Source organism: Mesoplodon mirus (genome assembly GCF_964341445.2).
Source record: "Mesoplodon mirus genome assembly, chromosome: 2".
NCBI classification, from domain to species: Eukaryota; Metazoa; Chordata; class Mammalia; order Artiodactyla; family Ziphiidae; genus Mesoplodon; species Mesoplodon mirus.
Genome location: NC_138977.1, coordinates 112,924,778 through 112,945,644, shown reverse-complemented (window position 1 = coordinate 112,945,644; position 20,867 = coordinate 112,924,778). Strand labels below are relative to the sequence as shown.

At 40.3% G+C, this 20,867-nt stretch overlaps 1 protein-coding gene across 2 annotated transcripts in view; it reads left to right on the top strand.

Annotated features, from left to right (window-relative positions):
• The window catches only part of ZNF37A (zinc finger protein 37A), a 57,346-nt gene that overhangs the window by 21,224 nt on the left and 15,255 nt on the right, over positions 1 to 20,867 (top strand). For both annotated transcript variants that reach the window (XM_082632982.1, XM_082632981.1), the window contains exons 3-4: positions 13,698 to 13,824; positions 14,098 to 14,193. In XM_082632982.1, coding sequence (XP_082489108.1) covers positions 13,698 to 13,824; positions 14,098 to 14,193 — 223 coding nt within the window. The remainder of the gene's footprint in view (positions 1 to 13,697; positions 13,825 to 14,097; positions 14,194 to 20,867) is intronic.

Below are 20,867 nucleotides of genomic sequence, written 5' to 3'. Positions count from 1 at the left end.
AGGACTGCTTGCAATACCATAATTTTTAGTATCAGGTTTTCCATTTGTGCAGAAAAGGCTGTTGGAATTTTAATAGGGATTGCATTGAATCTTCAGATCACTCTTGGTAGTACTGCGTTTTTTTTTTAATATTTGTTTATTTGGCTGGATCTTTAGTTGCAGCATGCACGTGGGATCTAGTTCCCTGACCAAGGATCAAACCTGGCCCCCTGGCATTGGGAGTGCGGAGACTTAGCCACTGGACCGCCAGGGAAGTCCCAGTGCTGCCATTTTAACAATACAAAGTCTTCCAATCTATGGGCATGGAATATCCTTCCATTTATTTAGGTCTTCTTCAAGTTCTTTTCACAGTTTTTTGTAGTTTTGCATATCCCTGGTTAAATTTATTACTAGGTATTTTACTCTACTGGATAATATTGTAAATAGAATTTTTTTTAATTTACTTTTTGGGTTGTTCATTGCTAGTATAGAAAAAAAAAAACCCTGATTGTTGTGTGTTGATTTTGCACTGTTATATAAATAAGTTCCTTTGTGCCTTTTTTAAAAAAATAGATTCCACATATGAGTGACATATGATATTTGTCTTTATCTGTCTTACTTCGCTTAGTATGATAATCTCTAGGTCCATCCATGTTGCTGCAAATGGCATTATTACATTCTTTTTTATGGTTGAGTAATACTGCATTGTATATATGTACCACATCTTATTTATCTATTCCTCTGTCAATAGACATTTAGGTTGCTCCCATGTCTTGGCTATTGTAAACAGTGCTGCAATGAACATAGGCATGCACGTATCTATTCGGATTATGGTCTTCTCTAGGTATATGCCCAGGAGTGGGATTGCTGGATCATATGGTAGTTCTATTTTTAGTTTTTTAAGGAACCTCCATACTGCTCTCCATAGTGGTTGTACCAATTTACATTCCCACCAACAGTATAGATGGGTTTCCTTTTCTCCACACCCTCTCCAGCATTTATTGTTTTTTAGACATTTTGGTGATAGCCATTCTGACTGGTGTGAGGTGATACCTCATTGTAGTTCTCATTTGCATTTCTCTGATGTTGAGTGATGTTGAGCATCTTTTCTTATGCTTTTTGGCAATCTTTATTTCTTCTTTGGAGAAATGTCTATTTAGATCTTCTGCCCCCTTTTTTTTTTTTTTTACATACATAGAGCTGCATGAGCTGTTTGAATATTTTGGAGATTAATCCCTTGTCAGTCACGTCATTTGCAAATATTTTCTCCCATTCTTTGGGTTGTTTTTCCATTTTGTTGATGGTTTCTTTTCTGTGCAGAAGCTCTTAAGTTTCATTAGGTCCCATTTGTTTGTTTTTATTTCCGTTATTCTAGGAGATGGATCAAACAAGATATTGCTGCGATTTATGTCAAAGAGTGTTCTTCCTATGTTTTCCTCTAAGAGTTTTACAGTATCTGGTCTTACATTTAGGTCTTTCATCCATTTTGAGTTTATTTTTGTATGTGGTGTTAAAGAATGTTCTAATTTCATTCTTTTGCATGTAGCTGTCCAGTTTTCCCAGCACACCATTTTTTGAAGAGACTGTCTTTTCTCCATTGTATAGTCTTGCTCCTTTGTCGCACATTTTTTTGTGTGTCACTTAGATGTGATTTACAATTTCACTTCCAAAGGTCCTTTTCAGAAGATGGCTTTTCAATGAATTGTTTTTGTTTTTGTTTTTGTTTTTGTTTTGCAGTACGTGGGCCTCTCACTGTTGTGGCCTCTCCCGTTGCGGAGCACAGGCTCTGGACGTGCAGGCTCAGTGGCCATGGCTCATGGGCCTAGCCGCTCCACGGCACGTGGGATCCTCCCGGACCGGGGCACGAACCCGTGTCCCCTGCATCAGCAGGCGGACTCTCAACCACTGTGCCACCAGGGAAGCCGTTTTCAATGAATTTTAACACAAAGTGTAGAAGTTTGTTAGTTTACTAATTCTACTTTTGTCATACATTGGCAATCTCTTTACTATCTAGAGACTAGATGTTATAAAATTGGGACCCATTTGTCCAGTATATACATAATACATACAGTAAAGTTAAATGAAATGCATATAACATATAGAGCAATGGGTAAGTTGAAATGTTCTAGTACACACTGGCAAAACATCTTTTGCCATCTTCCCTCCCACCTCCCTCAACCCAATGAACAAGCACAGAGTACACTGTTCAGAGGGGAGGTTTAACAATTCCGTTTCCAAAGACAGTATTTCCCATCAGTTTTTAAAAGATATTTACAAGAAGCATTATTCTACTGCTTCTACTTTTAAATACATAAAGCACTTCTAAATATCTAGAAAGACTAGATATTTCACATAAGAACTTACTTGTGCACTATGGACATAGCACTGTTAAATAAAATTGCACACATGTAACAATGGTTATAATCTGAGGTATCTTCTAAATATGACCATTTTGGCCTGAACTATTCCCTCCCTCACTTCCTTCTCTCCACCACCAATCCAGTGGACAAGTACAGGCATGTGTAATCTGAGGTGGTTGAGCAAATTCATATCCAAAAGTCATTTACAGAAGATAAGTTTCCCAAGCTTCCCTATGAATTTCAACACAAATTGTACAAAATGTGCTAATTGTACTACTTTGTCATACACTAGCAACCTCTTTAACATCTAGAGACTAGATGTTGCAAAATTAGGACTCATTTGTCCATTACATACACAGCAAAACAAAATACACATAACATACAAAAAATGGTTTTGTCTGAAAATGTCCAGGTACAAACACACTAGCATGTTACCTTTTGCAATTCTTTCCCTCCCATCTCCTCCAAACCACTGAACAAGTTAGACAGTAGTATACTGCTCACAGAGGTGGTTTAACACTTAACATTCCTCAAGATAGTACTTCCTATGAATTTTGGCAAAAATATATTTACAGAGCGATATTTTACTACCTCTACATTTACCATACATTGGGCACTTCTAAACATAGCTGGACTAGATGTTTCAAATAAGGACTTAATTTGTCACTATATACAGAGCAGTCTTGAATAAACTGCACACATGTGACAGTTATAATCTGAAAGTGTCTTCATCATATGTGCATTCTAGCCTAAGACCAACCCCCTTCCCTTCTCTCCCATCTCCACCAACCCAGAGAGCTATAATGCCCAAGTTTTCAGAGGACAATCTTTCCTAGAAATTTTAACACAAAATGTATTATTTACTAACTCTATTTTTGTCATATTCTGGCAACCTTTATAACATCTAGAAAGACTAGACACGAACCCATGTCCCCTGCATCGGCAGGCGGCCTCTCAACCACTGCACCACCAGGGAAGCCCCAGTCTTTATTTTGAAGTCTATTTTGTCTGATATGCTTATTGCTACTCCAGCTTTCTTGTGATTTCCATTTGCATGGAATATCTTTTTGCATCCCCTCACTTTCAGTTTGTATGTGTCCCTAGATCTGAAGTGGGTCTCTTGTAGACAGCATATATATGGGTCTTGTTTTTGCATCCATTCAGCCAGTCTCTATCTTTTGGTTGGAGCATTTAATCCATTGGCATTTAAGGTAGTTATTGATTTGTTTGTTCCTATTGCCATTTTCTGAATATTTTTGGATTTGTTTTTGTAGGTCTTTTTTCTTTTTCTGTTTCGTTCTCTTGAGGTTTGATGACTATCTTTAGTGTTATGTTTGGGTTGCTTTTTCTTTTTGTGTGTGTGTATCTATTGTAGTTTTTTGGTTTGCAGTTCCCAAGTGGTTTTGATATAGTAGTCTATATAAGATTGTTTCAAGTTGCTGGTCTCTGAATTTCAAATGCAATCCCCTTTTCCTGCATTTGTACTCTCCTCTTCTAATGGTTGCTGGTTTTGATATCATATTTGTGTGTGGATGATTTCCTACTTTTACTGTATCCTTCCCTTTACTGGTGAGGTTTCCCATTTGTGATTTTCTTATTTCTAGTTGTGGCCTCTTTTTTTTTTCCCCCTGCCTAGAGAAGTTTCTTAGCATTTGTTGTAAAACTGGTTTGGTGATGCTAAATTCTCATAGCTTTTGCCTGTCTGTAAAGCTTTTGATTTCTCCATCAAGTCTGAATGAGAGCCTTGGTGGGTCAAGAATTCTTGGCTTTAGGTTTCTCTTTTTCATCACTTCAAATATATTGTGTCACTCCCTTCTGGCCTGCAGAGTTTCTGCTAAGAAATCAGCTGATAACCTTGTGGGGATTCCCTTTTATGTTATTTGATGCTTTTCCCTTTTTGCTTTTAAGGTTTTTTTCTTTGTATTTAATTTTTGTTAGTTTGATTAATATGTGTCTCAGCATGTTCCTCCTTGTGTTTATCCCGGATGGGACTCTCTGCACTTCCTGGACTTGGGTGACTGTTTCCTTTCTCATGTTAGGGAAGTTTTCAACTATTATCTCTTCAGATATTTTCTCAGGCCATTTCTCTTTCTCTTCTTCTTCTGGGACCCCATAATGCAATTGTTGGTGCATTTAATATTGCCCCAGAGGTCTCTGAGACTGTCCTCAATTCTTTTCATTCTTTTTCGCTTTATTCTGCTCTGTGGAAGTGATTTCCACCACTCTATTTTCCAGCTCAGTTATTCATTCTTTCACCTCAGTTATTCTGCTATTGATTCCTTCTAGGATAGTTTTCATTTCAGTTATTGTGTTGTTCATCTCTATTTGTTTGTTCTTTAAGTATTGTAGTTCTTTGTTAAACATTTCTTGTATCTTCTCAGTCTGCACCTCCATTCTTTTTCCGAGATTTTGGATCATCTTTACTATCATTACTCTGAATTCTTTTTCAGGTAGATTGTCTATCTCCTTTTCGTTTAGTTCTTCTTTGGGTTTTTAGGTTGTTCCTTTGTCTGCAATATATTTCTCTGTCCTCTCATTTTGTCTGCATTTCTGTGCTTGTGGTTTCCTTTCTGCAGGCTTCAGGATAGTCGTTCCTCTTGCTTCTGGTGTCTGACCCCTGGTGGGTGAGGTTGGTCTAGGGGCTTGTGCAGGCTTCCTCATTGGAGGGACTGTTGACTGCTCTCTGGAGGGTGGAGCTGGGTCTGGTTCTTCTGGTGGGCAGGGCCATGTCAAAGGGTTGGTTTTGAGTTGGTTGTGAGCTCAGTACAACTTTAGACAGCCTGTCTGCTGAGGAGTGGGGCTGTGCTCCTATCTTGCTGGTTGTTTGACCTGAGGCTTTCTAGCACTGGAGCCTTCAGGCTGTTGGGTGGGGTCGGGTCTTGGTGCTGAAATGGGGACCTCCGGGAGTGCTCACACTGATCACTATTCCCTGGGGCCTCCACTGCCAGTGTCCTTGCCCCCACAGTGAGCTACAGTCGATCCCCGCCTCCCCAGGAGCCCTCCAAGACCCCTAGATAGGTCTGCCAGGTTCCTTTGGAGGTACTGCTTTGTGCTGTGTCCCAGTGCACATGAGGCCTAGTGTGCACATGAGGCCTAGTGTGCACGCCCTCCAAGAGTGGAGTCTGTTTCCCCCAGCCCTGTGGAGCTCCTGCACTCAAGCCCTGCTGGCCTTCAAGGCTAAATGCTCTAGGGGTTTTTCCTCTCAGTGTCAAACCCTCAGACTGTCTTGGAGGGCTATTTTTTTTATTTAATTATTTTATGTATTTATTTTTGGCTGCACTGGGTCTTCGTTGCTGCACACGGGCTTTCTCTAGTTTTGGCGAGTGGGGGCTACTCTGCATTGCAGTGTGCGGGCTTCTCAATGCAGTGGCTTTTCTTGTTGCGGAGCACGGGCTCTAGGCGCACAGGCTTCAGTAGTTGTTGCACGCAGGCTCAATAGTTGTGGCTCATGGGCTCTAAAGTGCAGGCTCAGTAGTTGTAGCGCACAGGCTTAGTTGCTCGGCAGCATGTGGGATCTTCCCAGACCAGGGCTCAAACCCGAGTCCCCTGCATTGGCAGGTGGTTTCTTAACCACTATGCCACCAGGGAAGCCCTGCAGGACTATTTTTATGTGGGAAAGTCCGTGTAGCCTGCATGGGTTTAACATTTTTTGGTCCGAGGGCTGTTTACAGTATGGGTGTCTGCCATCTTTTTCTTCAGCTTATGCTTATCACCTTGGTAAGAGGTGTGGCTGATGTTTTAGTGACCAGATCCTGCACTGGGTATTGAGTGGGGCCTCGTCTTTGCTCTGTGGTTGTCACTGCCCTGTTGGGGGGGGGGTCTGCTCCCTAGCTGTTGTTGAAGAGGCCCCCAGTCTGTTTCTTAGCTGTGTTTCTGATCCGTGGTGCAAGGTAGGCTGTATTGGAGCACTTCCACTGGGAGAGAAGCCACTGAGTACACCTCCTCTGCATGTGTTTACTTCTGAGCATGCTCTGCTGCGTCACCTTTCACCTGTTGTCCGAGCTCACAAATTCCAATCTTATTGGCACTGCTTTCAGCCCCACCTTAACCGTGGGTATGCCAGCAATTGGCCCTCGTGTCTCTAAGGCATTGTTTTCACCAGGCCACCAGCATAGATCCACTGAGGTCAGTTCCCAGGACTGCAGTAATCATGCATCTGGAACCACTGTGGGCACTGTGGAGGCAATGCAGACTCTGGCCTGGCCAATCTCCCACGTGTACTTGCTCACAAAGTCCACAGCTGCTAAAGCTAGACCCATCTCAGCTGCAGGAACACTTTTTGTCCCTTCAGATGTTCCTGAGGTGCTGAGTTTACAAAGCCAGTCATGGGGGTGTAATTCCGTGGTTCATGCAGTGGGAGGAGAGATTTCAGCTCTTCTTTCTTAGTTGCACGGCTCCTGGGGCTCTGCTGTGGTTTCAGCCTCACCTCTGCACATGGGCTACCCACAGGCATCTGCTCCTGGGGCTGCCCTGGAGCACACGAAGCCCTCCCAGGGGGGAGGGGGCTGAGGCAGCAACCAGGGGCGCATGAGCCTGCCCAGGCAGGAGGTGGCCACTGACTGTGCCATGCATGCCTGCCCAGGCGGGAGGGGCCACCGGGGGCACACAAGCCTGCTCTGGCAGGAGCCCCTCCTAGTGCCCACGGAAGAAGTAGCCAGCACATGGGGAAAGAGGCAACAGTAGCAGCCCTGCTCTCTGTGTGTCACTCAGCAATGATGCTTCATGTCTAGGACAGCCTGGGCTTTTTCCCTGAGCATTCGCAGTTACGGAGCTCCTCACTCCCACCCCTTCACGTTGTCTGCTTGCAGCCAACAGCAGTCCTCTTTTCGGATCTGTTCTCCAAGCACCCTGTTCCAGCACGCAGCCCCCGTTGTACTGGTGGACACACCTCAGCCTGGGGTGCACAGGGCTGTGGCACAGACCACCTTTATAGGTCTCACTCTGTCCTGCCTGCCACAGACAGATTGCTGCTCTCTCCTGCAAGCCCCTGAAGCTCCCCTTTTGTCCCACTTGATCTCGCCACTGGTTAGGGGGCTCTTGGGTGTGGCAACCTCTCCTCTCCTTTAGCTCCGCAACAGGGGTGCAGTCCATCCTGTTTCTGGGCTTTTTTTTTTTCCTTTTGTCCTACGTGGTTACACGGGGTTCTTTCTTGTCCTTTTAGGTGTCTGAGGACCTCTGCTAGTGTTCAGCAGGTGCTCTGTGAGAATTGTTCCATTGGTAGATGTGTTCTTGATGCATTTGTGGGGGGAGGTGAACTCCACGTCCTCCTACTCCATCATCTTGACTCCTACCTCTCTTTTATTTTTTAGAGCATATTTAATACAGTTGATTTAAAGCCTTTGTTTAGGAAGTTCAATGTCTGGTCTTCTCAGGGACATTTCTGTCAATTTATATTTTTCCTTTGATTGGGCCATACTTTTTTCTTTGTTCTTTTTGTTTCTTTGTGTGCTTTTTGATTTTGTTGTTGAAACTGGACATTTGTGTATCATAATGTTGTAATTTTAGAAATTACTTTCTTGCTCTTCTCCAAATTTTGCTGTTCTTGATTGTTGAAGACTACAGTTATCCAAATGACTTTTCCAAACTGCTTTTGTTTGTTTGCAAAATCTGTATTTCTTATCTGTGGTCACTGAATTCTCTGTTCCTTTAGCTTGTGTTCAGTTAGTGTTTTGAACATCCATCATCTCATATAGGTACGAAACTAAAGAAATAGAAAAAAAATTTTTTTCCTTGTGATGAGAATGCTTAGGATTTACTACTCTCTTAACTTTCATTTATAACATACAGCAGTGTTACTTATCTTTATCATGTTGTACATTACATCCTTAGTACTTATCTTATAACTGAAAGTTTGTATGTTTTGTCTACCTTCATCTAATTCCCCTTCCCCCTCCTCCCCACCTCTAGTAGCCACAAATCTGATCTCTTTTTCTATGAGTTGGTCTGTTTGTTTTTGAAGTATAATTGACTTACAGCACTATTTTAGTTCCTTGTATACAACATAGTGATTCTACATTTCTATACGTTTCAAAATGATCACCAGTAATATGTCATTTGTTACTATATGAAAATATTATATAATTATGTTCCCCACACTCTACATTTTATACCTGTGACTCTTTTATTTTGTTAACTGGAAGTTTGCACCTCTTAGTCTCCCTCACCTATTTCTCTCCTTCCCCTACCAACCTCCCCTCTGGCAACCACCTATTTGTTCTCTTCACCTATGACTGTTTCTGTTTGGTTATATTTGTTCATTTGTTTTGTTTTTTGGATTCCAGATATAAGTGAAATCATGCAGTATTTGTCTTTCTCTGACTTATTTCACTTAGCACAGTACCCTCTAGGTACACCCATGTTGTCACAAATGGCAAGATTTCATTCTTTTTATGGCTGAGTAATATTCCATTGTGTACATGTGTATGTGTTTGTGTGTATGTATACACACACATACATACCATATTTTCATTATACATTCATCTGTTGATGAACAATTAGGTAGCTTCCATATCTTGGCTGTTGTAAACGATGCTGCAGTGAACATGTGGGGGGGGGATGAGCGAATATATTTTCAAATTAGCATTTTAATTTTCTTCAGATAAATAGCCAGTAATAGCCAGAAATGGAGTTGCTGGGTTGTATGGTAGTTCTGTTTTTAGTTTTTTGAGGACTCTCCATACTGTTTTCCATAGTGGCTTTACCAGTTTACATTCCCACCAACAGCATGTAAGGGTTCCCTTTTCTTCATATCCTCACCAACACTTGTTATTTGTTTTCTTTTTGGTAATGGGCATTCTGACAGATGTGAGGTTCTATCTCATTGTGGTTTTGATTTGCATTTCCCTGATGATCAGTGATGTTGAGCATCTTTTTATGTGTCTATTGGCCATCTGTATATCTTCTTTAGATAAATGTCTGTTCAGTTCCTTGCCTGGGTTTAATTGGATTGTTTTTCCAATGTCAAATTGTATGAGTTCTTTGTATATTTTGGATGTTAACCCCTTGTTGGAGATAACCATTTGCAAATATCTTCTCCCATTCATTAGGTGGCCTTTTCATTTTGTTGATAGTTTCCTTCATTGTACAAAGCTTTTTAGTCTGACGTAGTCCCACTGGGTAGTTTTTGCTTTTGTTTCCCTTGCCTGAGCAGAATATCCAAACCATTGCTAAGATTGATGTCAGAGAGCCTATTTATTTTTGAATTTTATTTATTTTTTTATACAGCAGGTTCTTAATAGTTATCCATTTTATACATATTAATGTATACATGTCAATCCCAATCTCCCAATTCATCACACCACCACCACCCCTTGCCACTTTCCCCCCTTGGTGTCCACACGTTTGTTCAGAGAGCCTATTTTTTGTTTGTTTTTGCCACACAGCACAGCCTACAGGATGTTAGTTCCCTGACCAGGGATTGAACTCATGCCCCCTGCAATGGAAATGCAGAGTCCTAACCACTGTACTGCCAGGGAAGTCCCCTGTGTATGTTTTCTTTCTTTTTTTTTTAAATTAATTTTATTTATTCATTTTTGGCTGGTTGGGTCTTCATTGCTGTGTGTGGGCTTTCTCTAGTTGCGTTGAGCAGGGGCTACTCTTCGTTGCGGTGTGCGGGCTTCTCACTGCGGTGGCTTCTCTTGTTGTGGAGCATGGGCTCTAGGTGCACAGGCTTCAGTAGTTGTGGCTTGCAGGCTGTAGAGCAGTCTCAGTAGTTGTGGCACATGGGCCTTGTTGCTCTGAGGCATGTGGGATCTTCCCGGACCAGGGCTTGTACCGGCAAGTCCCCCTGCATATGTTTTCTTATAGAAGTTTTATGGTTTCAGGTCTTACATTTAAGTCTTTAATTCATTTTGAGTTTATTTTTTATGGTGTGAGAAAGTAGTCCAGTTTTCCCAGCAAGAAGCTGTCTTTTCCCCATTGTATATTCTAACCTCCTTTGTGGTAGATCGTCTCATACACTTTAAATTGTCTCTAGATTACTTATAATACCTAATACAATGTAAATGCCATGTAAATAGTTGTAAATAAAATGTAAATTCTATATAAATAATTGCTGGTATGTGGCAAATTCAGTTTTGCTTTTTGGAACTTTCTGGAGTTTTTCTTCCCCCAAATATTTTCATTCTGTGGTTGGTTGAATCTGTGGAGGTGGAACCTGTGCATATGGAGGGCCAACTGTATATTGATATGTTAAAAAAAAAAAGTGTCCTGACTTTATAGAATGGCTGCACTTCAGCTTTGGTCTTCATTAACTGCTGGATCTCCACAGAGTGGAGGTCCACCAAGGTGCCCTAGGAGTCAGTTACTTTGTCAGTGAGTTACTTTGCCAGTCATTCATCTTAGCACCTATGCTGACCCCTGGCCCTGGTTGGAGGGCTTAGAGATTGGTAGTCTCTGGCTGTAGTTGGAAGCTGCTGCTTCTGCCCACTTCTGTGCTTGTATAAATCGTAGGTACCATGCTTCTAGTTTCTTTTGTCTGATACTATCCACTTATATCACCCAGAAGTTGCATAAAATTGTCTTTCTGGTGTATTCTGTTATTGGCACATTTGTTTGTTTTACTTTTGTTTCTTCCACTTATATTGTTGGAGGCATCAGAGATAGATGTGTGTTTTAAGTCCACCATCTTTAATTGGAAGTGTCAGTTATTTGTGAAACTGTGTTATTATTTCCCACTATTCTCTTGTCATCTGGTTCTGTTCTTACATTTCAGAAAATTTCTTCTCAGCCTTCATAGCCTATTTTTCTTTTTTCTGCCAGCCTCTCAAATATTGGTGATCCCTCAGATTCTGTGCTGTTATTTTTTCTTTCCTGAATTTCTCTCCTCTGTGACCATCTGATTCACTCTGGTGACTCCAGTGACAGAGTTGTGATTTTCACCCAAATCCTTATTTTCATACTACACTTCTAAATTCCAGATTCATCTATCCAAACTTCCAGTTGATATTTCTACTTCCATGTTCTGAAGACATCTGGCATACTGTATGTCTAGCATCTGTTTCATTGTCACTATGCGTCTACCCTGCTCTTCCTCCTGTTTCCCCAGACTTGACAAGAGGTTTCCAGAGCCTCCAAGGCAGATCATGCAGACCCTCTGGGAGTAACTCTTCCTCTCTCCCTTTGCTCAGCAAGTTCCCTGTTTAGCATCTCTGCTAATAATATAGGCGACTCCCCTCTTAATACAGGTGATCCAGCACAGATATTTACAGCGTTGGGATTACAGCATGTGAATTGGCCAGTGGGCAGGTACCTTTCCAGGACATGCACAGGACTCAGATGTTGTTACAGAAACTGAGAGGTCCTCCTCAGAGCCCACTGGATATCAGTATTTTCCCTCAATCAGAATCCAGAATGAAAAGTTCCCCATCAGGTGTAGACTCTGGGATTGGAGAAAGTGTACACGTCTCCAGGGGAACTCGCACAGTAAATAGTGAGATTGCAAACACTGCCCTCAAAAATATTCTCTCCTGCCTTCCTTAGCTTGGTACAGCTCTGTCTGCAACAAGATCCTGAGAAAAGGCCATCAGCAAGCAGTGTATTATCCCACGTTTTCTTCATACAGCCTTATTTTGAGTTTCTGTAGCAGATGAAGGAAGAAAGCCAGAGTTCAGCACTTAACACTGTTGCCTCCTGCTTGTCACAGGCCATCCATAGCACCACCTCCAGCCTCACCTTGGACTGAGCTGGAATGGGATTTTCCTGATGATAAAGATTCAAACTGGGAATGCTAGGGCTGCCAAATCCTTTCATGTCCTATATACTTGACACTTCCTCCCTGCTGCTTTTTCTTCTGTATTGCTAGGTACAAATACTAGAATTATACTTGAAAATACAGCTGGGTGCACTGGAGAATCTATCATTTAGAACCACTCTGTTCAAAGGAGCATGAGTTTATAGCCCCTTTGGTTAGCTCAGAGTGCTATTATAACTCTAGGGAAACTTTGGAATTATTCATCTAACTACATTTAGTATCACCTGTTCTCCAAATTTTTTCCCAAGCTGTGACAAGCTCTTCTTTTTGATCTCTCAATATAATTTTTGAGCCAGTTAAATTTTTCAGCATTTTGCTGCCCTCAGGAGAATGAAGCCTCAGAGGACATTGCTTCCAAGTACATTTTTTTACTTCCAGATTCTCTAGCCTTTTTAATCAGCTATGTTAAATCAACAGGCTAGTTTATCCTGGTATCAAACCCGTTTTTGATAGAAGGGGAAATGTTTATACTTTCCCATTTTCTTCTGTTAATACTTACGGTAATATCAAACTGAGCCTCACACATTAAATGATTCACTTGAAAAAAAAAAACAACTTTGGGATCATTGCTTCCTCGGCAACAATTAGTTTATATAACTAGGACAGAAGTATGTATTTCCATTTCACTATTGGCTTCATGGTATTCACAGCAATGACCTAGGGTGAGTGGAGATGGGGGAAGAGAGAGAGGCTGTGCCCTAAGGGAGTGTGCAAGATAATTCTGCATACATCATATACTGTCAGTCCTTTAGGGCATGGGAAGAAAATATTAGCTTGTTTATTTACATTTCTATCTGAAAAGTAAGAACAGAATTAAGCTCTCCTCATATGTGAATTGACAGTATTTAATTTATAGATAAATATAAATAAAACTGGTGGTTCCTCAAGAATTTTATGGATTAGATGAGTGATGAAATATTTAGAGATCACCAACAGAATTTAAGCCAAATATATTCCCTAGTTTCCTCCCCTGAACCTTTTGCCCCTGCCTCTGCAGCCTTTATCTCATCACAGGTTCAGACCTGTTCTCCTGTCCTGCTGCACAGTCCATTGACTTGCCACATGTTTTTTCAGGTCTTCTTAACGTTTCTTGCAGTTTTGCCGCATATTTGCAAAGAAACTACTATTTATATTTAAGCACTGAAAGTTTTATCTGCTCAGTGAAATCCAGGGTGCTGACACTCTCACATGAACTTGCACAGAACCCCTTTATGATCTGTCTGCATTGTACATATTTGTGATATGGGTCCTTTAAGTCCTATGGTAGGTATATCTTTGTATCTTTCCTTATGAGAATAAACTCTTTGAGACCAGGAAGAGTATATTTTTCAACTTGGAATTCTCAAAAACTAGGACACTTTCAGGCACATAAAAGCATGCAGATATTTTTCCATTAAGTAATAAATTAATCCACCAATGGTATTTCTACCATGGTTTCTTGTTTAATCACAAAGTATAACACAAAACAAGCTATATAGTAGAGGTCCTTTGTAACATGTTCTGGTCAATTTTCAGCAGGAAAAATGGTAAGAATTAGTTTTTAAACTTCTTTTTCCACATCACCTGACTCTGACCACTGCAGATTGAACAGAAGTGTGTTTTTCTAGGGATCACTGTCATTCAGGGATGTGACTGTAGGCTTCACCCAGGAGGAGTGGCAGCACCTGGACCCTGCTCAGAGGACGCTGTACAGGGAAGTGATGCTGGAGAACTACAGCCACCTCATCTCAGTAGGTAGGTAGTGCTTATTTCCCATGTAGACCCCCAGTATACATGTCCTTTCTTATTTACCTGTGGAATTTTTGTAGAATATAATAATATTTAGTTTTGGGATTTACAGGCCAAGGACAATTTATCCCTTTTGGGTACCAGAAAGAATGTGCTGTCCTCTGCCCCATAACAGGATGAGATGAGGTTTTTTTTTTATTGTATACTCTTCGAGAACAGTGTCTCAAAGACCCTGACGCTCATCCAATTTGTCTCCTGTCATATAATTCTCATTCACAGGGTTTTGCATCCCTAAACCAGATGTCATCCTCAAGTTGGAGCAAGGAGAGGAGCCATGGATATTGGAGGAAGAGTCCCCAAGCCGGAGTGTCCCAGGTGAGTCTGGGAGTATGAGCCAGACGGAGTTTAGGAGGAAATCAGATCACAAAGGGGTAGTTCAGATTAAGGCCATGGAAATGGTCTTCAGAAATCATGTTTTAGTGGCTCTGGACCTTTGGAAGTAGCATGTTAACATGACTCAAATATCCAGTGTCATTGAATCATGCACTATCTCCCCAGTGTCACTCTTATACAAAAATGGTATCCTTTTTTTAAGGTGTAAATTACATAGAGTTAAATACACAGATGTTTAAGTGTTCAAGTAAATAAAGTTTTGTATATGCATACACACATATAGCCATTGTCAAAATGAACATATGGAACATTTTTTTAGCACCCCAGAATGCTCCCTGGTGTCCTCCTCCCAGTAAATAACATCTCCCCCTTCTATTATCAGAGATCAAGTTTGCCTGTTTTTCACTTCAGATAACTGTAGTCATACAGTAGGTACTATGTATATATGTGCACTATGTGTATACATACACAGTATGTAAATGTGTATATATACTGTGTGTGTGTGTGTGTGTGTGTGTGTTTGCCGCCTTTGGATCAGCACTATGTCTGTGAGATATATATGCCATATACATTAGTCGTTTGTTTATTGCTTTATATTGCTGTGCAGTGTTCCATCCTGACTATCCCAGAATTTATCTGTCCATTCTATTATTGAAACATAATTAGGGTACACATTTGAAACATACTTGTTTTAAAATATATTTATTTTGAATTTGGGGGTATTTGAAAAATGGTGTTCTATTTTTTAATTGAAGTATAGTTGATTTACAATATTACATTAGTTTCAGGTATACAACATAGTGATTCAATATTTTTGCAGATTATACTCCATTATAAGTTATTACAAGATAATGGCTATAATTCCTGTGCTGTACAATATATCCTTGTTGCATATCTATTTTATACATAGTAGTTTGTATCTGTTAAACCAAACACCTAATTTGTCCCTCCACCCTTCAGACTCCCCTTCAGTAACCATGTTTGTTTTCTGTATCTGTGAGTCTGTTTCTGTTTTGCATATACATTCATTTGCATTATCTTTTTAGATTCCATATGTAATTGATATCATACAGTATTTGTCTTTCTCTTTCTGGCTTATTTCACTAAGCATGATATCCTCTAGGTCCATCCACGTTCCTGCAAATGACAGAATTTATTTTTTTTCTTTATGACAGTACTGTTCTGTTGTGTGTGTGCATGTATGTGTGTATATATAATTTTCTTTATCTAGTTGTCTGTCGATGGGCATCTATGTTGCTTCTGTGTCTTGGCTATTGTAAATGCTGCTGTGAACATTGGGGTGCATGTATCCTTTAAAATTAGTGTTTTCGTTTTCTCCAGATATATACCCAGGAGCATTATCTGCAAATAGTGACAGTTATACCTCTTCCCTTCCAATTTGGATACCTTTTATTGTTTCTTTGTGTCTGTGATTGCTGTGGATAGGACTTCCAATACCGTGTTTAAATAGAAGTGGCGATAGTCTGCATCTTTGTGCTGTTCCTGGAAATAACAGGAAGGCTTTCAGCTTTTCACCATTGAATATGATGTTGGCTATGGGCTTGTCATAAATGGCCTTTATTATGTTGAGATATGCTCCCTCTATACCCACTGTGATGAGAGTTTTTATTGTGAATGAATGTTGAATTTGGTCAAATGCTTTTTCGGTGTCTACTGAGATAATTATGTGATTTTTATCCTTCCTTTCATTAATGTGGTGTATCACATTGATTTGCAGATATTGATCCATCCTTGCATCCCTTGAATTAATCTACCCACTTGATCATGGCATATGATCCTTTTTATGTAATGTTGAATTTGGTTTGCTAATGTTTTATTGAGGATTTCTGTATCTATTTTCCTCAGAGATATTGGTCTGTACTTGTCTCTGGTTTTGGTTATCAGGGTAATTGTCACCTTGTAGACTGAATTTGGGAGTGTTCCATTCTCTTCAGTTTTTTCAAATAGTTTGAGAAGGGTAGGTATTAGTAGTTTGTTATGTGTTTGGTAGAATTCCCCCGTGAGCCACCCAGTCCTGGACCTTTGTTTGGCTGGGAGTTTTATTAGAAAAACAAACTATTGTGGGTTTTTGATTTGTAGTTACCATGTGGTTCATGTATGTTGACCTAGAACTGTATTTATTTTAAACTTATAGTCGTTTAAATTCAGACACATTCTAGAAGATCTACATTCCCCCACGTTTTGGTTTTTAACATATTTTACATCTTCATGTCTATCTCTTAACTTTATTGTAGTTACAGTTTATTTTACAAATGTTGTCTTAACTTTCACAATAGCTTATGTTAGTGGTTGATCCACAGCCTTTCCTATATTTTTGCCTTTTCTGGTGGGATTTTCTCCATCCTATAGTTTCTTATTTCTTGTTGTACCTTCCTCCCACCTTTTTTCACTTAAGGAAGATCCTTTAACACTTCTTATAAGGTCAGTTTAGTATTGATGACTGTTTTAATTTTTGCTTGTCTGAGAAGTTCTTTATCTCTTCTTCAATTCTGAATGATCATCTTGCTGGGTGGAGTATCCTATGTTGGAAGTTTTTCCCTTTTAACACTTTAAATATCTCATGCCACTCCCTTCTGGCCTGAAAATTTTCTGCAGACAAATCAGCTGATAGCCTTATTGGGGTTTCTTATACGTGACTCTTTCTTTCTGCCTTTAGAATTCTCTTTATCTTTAATGTTTGCCATTTTAATTATGATATGTCTTGGTGTAAGTCTCTTTGGGTTTTTCTTGTTTGGGACCCTCTGTGCTTCCTGTACCTGAATATCTATTCTTTAGGTTGAGGGTTTTGAGCCATAATTTCATCAAATATGTTTTCTACCTGTTTTTTCTTTCTTCTCCTTCTGGTACCCCTATAATGAGAGCATTCGTATGCTTGATGTTATCCCAGTGGTCCTTTATAAACTATCCTTTTTTTTTTAAGTTTTTCTTTTTGCTAATATGATTAGGAGATTTCCATTATTCTATCTTCCAGATCACTTCTGCATCCTTCTATATCACCTATTCTGCTCTTAATTCCTTCTAGTGTATTTTTCATTTCACTAATTGTGTTTTTCATCTCCAAGTGGTTTTTTTTCTTTCTAGTTCCTTGTTAAAATTCTGTGTTCATATATTCTTTTCACTAATTCAGTTGTCATGCTTATTACTAATGCTTTACAATCTTTAGTAAATTATATCTGTTTCATTAGTTGATTTTGTTAGGGTTTTTTTCTTGTTCTTTTGTTTGAAACAAATTCCTTTGTCTTCTCATTTTTCTTAACTTTGTCTTTGTGAAATTAGGGGAAACAGTTACCTATCCTGGTCTTGGAGTGGTGTCCTTGGGTGGGTCCGTGTATATATAGTCTGTGTGTGCCCAGTGGCTTTGGTGGGAGTATCTCCCCCCAGGGTATTCTGGCACCTACACCTTGCTGAGGGCTAGGGCTGGAGATGGAGGGGCTAGAAGCCAGGTGTCAGCCAGGGCTCTTCCTATGCTCAGTGGTGGACACCATCTACCAGGGCCAGGGCTGGTGTCAGGTCTTAAGTTAGTGGAGCAGAAGCCTGGAGGGTTGGGTCGGAGCTGGTTCCATTCCCCAGAAGGAAGCAGTGGTTGGAGCAAGAGGGACTGGCGTGTGTGCCCAGTGCAGGCCAGGGTGCACTCTGTGCTTGTCCTGGCACACAAGTCAGTGTTCTAGGACACTCCTGATCTGCTGCCCCTCCCTGCACTGGTAGTGGCCCCCCCATACCATTCAGATGTAGTGTCAGGTCCAACCTAGCTCCATGCCCCGAACTGCGTAGGGTTCTCAGTAGCAACAGCCTTTGCCCTAGTGGGGAGCTGCGCTGTGGAGCAAGAGGGGCTGGAGTGGGTGCTTTGTGTGGGCTGGGGCATGTGCTGGGTCAGTTGCAGGAAACCAGCCCAATTCCTGCAGTCTCAGTCTGCTTCCTCTGCCCGTTCCCTGAGCAAGCAAGCATGTGTGTGCACTTCAAGAGCAGAGTCCAAGTTTCTCACAGCTCCCCACACCGTGGGTCCCACTGGTCTTCATACCAGCCAAGAGGGCTAGGGTGCCCAATAAGGGGTTGGAACTGCTTCCCACCCCCAGGGAGGATCTTTGACCCTCCTCTTCTGTGTCCCCTCCTAGGGTCACAGGTCCTGAACTGTTTCTCTTCCCTTCCTTCCCAACTCTATGGATCTTTTTTTATAGCCTTAGTTGTGTAAGAAGAGTCTTTCTGCGAATCTCCAGATTGTTTGCAGTGAGACCTGCTCCAAAATAGATGTATTTTTGATGTGTTCCTGGGGGGAGGTGAGCTAAGTGTCCTCTACGGCTGCCATCTTGATTTCCTCTTCTGTAAGTATGCTTGTGTATGTCTTTTGTAGGACCTAAACTCTTATTTTTGTTAGGTGCAGAGCCATAAATATACTTAGCTTTAGTAATATTTAAACTGTTTTCCAAAGTGGTTGTACTGAATTATATTGCCACCAGCTATGTATGAGTTCCAGTTATATTACATCCTTCTGAGAACTTGATATTGTCAGTCTAATTAATTTTATCCATTCTAGTCATTGTGGTATGTTACTAAGTTTTAATTTCCATTTCTCTGATGACTAATGATGTTGAGCATCTTTTCATATGTTTGTTGCTTATTTGGATATCTATCTCCTTTAGTGAAGTGATTATTCAGGTCATTTCCTTTTTTTATATTACTAGGTTGTTGGTCTCTTACTGATTTAGAGATGTTTCACAATATATTCTGGGTATGAATCTTTTGTCAAATTTCATGTATTGAAAAGTATCTTCCCAGTTACAGCTTATCACTTTCTTAATGATACCTTCTGATAAACAGAAGCTTATTAAAAAGACTGTCCTTCCTTCCACTGAACTGTGGTGTTTTTTTGTTTTTGTTTTTTGCTATTCACCCTTTATTCCCTTTTTTTTACGACTATGTAACTAGAACCCAAGTTTGTGGATGAAGAGACAACCATGACAGACAGGACCCTTAGAGAATGAAGGGAGTTCAGTCAGACATCCAGAGTTAACACACTCTGTTTCCCCAATGTTGGAGTGATTCTCAGGGGTTTGCTGTAGAGCTGGGCAGTTTTAAACAGCTGACATTTCTCTGTTTGGGCAGCCTAAGAGTGCTTGTATGATAATCATATAGGATGGTGAGGTGGGCATGGGCCCCAATTACTTATTACCTTTTTTCACATGGTGGAGCTAAGTGAAACTGTTAAAAAATGTTTCTCCAGCTTTTAAAAATACAAAGAATGATTTCCAGAATTCCACAGGAAGTAAGAACTGTTCCTTTTGAGCCGAAGAACGTATTGCATTTTCTACTTCACTGCAGAGATATTTCCTCCTCTAAAATACCATCGTCTTTTCATCCACATACAAATTGTGGAACAGAGGGGAACTGGGGCCAGGCACGGAGTATGAAGAGGAATGATTTCACATCAGGTGGGCTAGAAGCCAATAGCTAAGTTTTTTTTCTTTTTAATTTTTATTGGAGTATAGTTGATTAATAATGTTGTTAGTTTCAGGTGTATAGCAAAGTGAATCAGTTATAAATATATATGTATCCATCCTTTTTCAGATTCTTTTCCCATATAGCTTATTACAGAATATTGAGTAGAGTTCCTTGTGCTATAAGGTAGGGCCTTATTATCTATTTTATAAATAGTAGTCTGTGTATGTCAATCCCAATCTCCTAATTTATCACTTGCCCCCGTATTTCCCCTTTGGTAACCATAGGTTTGATGTCAAGATCTGTGAATCTCTTTCTGTTCTGCAAATAAGTTCATCCATTTCATTTTTAAATTAGATTCCACATATAAGTGATATCATATGATATTTGTCATTCTCCTTCTGACTTACTTGGCTTAGTATATGATAACCTCTAGGTCCATCCATGTTGCTGCAAATGGCATTATTTCATTCCTTTTTATGGCTAATATTCCGTGGTATATATATGTACCACATCTTCTTTATCCATTCCTCTGTTGATGGATGTTTAGGCTGCTTCCATCTGTTGGGTATTGTAAATAGTACTGCTATGAACATGGCCGGGAGGGGGTGTGTGTGTATATCTTTTTGAAGTATGGTTTTCTCTGAGTATGTGCCCTGGAGTGGACTGCTGGATCATAGGGTAATTCTACTTTTAGTTTTTTAAGGAACCTCCATACTGTTCTCCATAGTAGCTGTATCAGTTTACATTCCCACCAACAGTGCAAGAGGGTTCCCTTTTCTCCACACCCTCTCCAGCATTTATTGTTTGTAGATTTTTTTGATGATGGCCACTCTGACCAGTGTGAGGTGATACCTCATTGTGGTTTTTGATTTGCATTTCTCTAATGATTAGTGATGTTGAGCATCCTTTCATGTGTTTATTGGCAATCTGTATATCTTCTTTGGAGAGATGTCTAGGTCTTCTGCCCATTTTTGGGTTGGGTTGTTTGTTTTGATATTGAGCTGCATGTAAATTTTGGAGATTAATCTTTTGTCAGTTGCTTCATTTGCAAATACTTTCTCCCATTCTGAGGGTTGTCTTTTCGTCTTGTTTATGGTTTCCTTTGCTGTGCAAAAGTTTATAAGTTTCATTAGGTCCTGTTTATTTTTGTTATTATTTTCATTACTCTAGGACATGTATCAAAGAAGATCTTGCTGTGA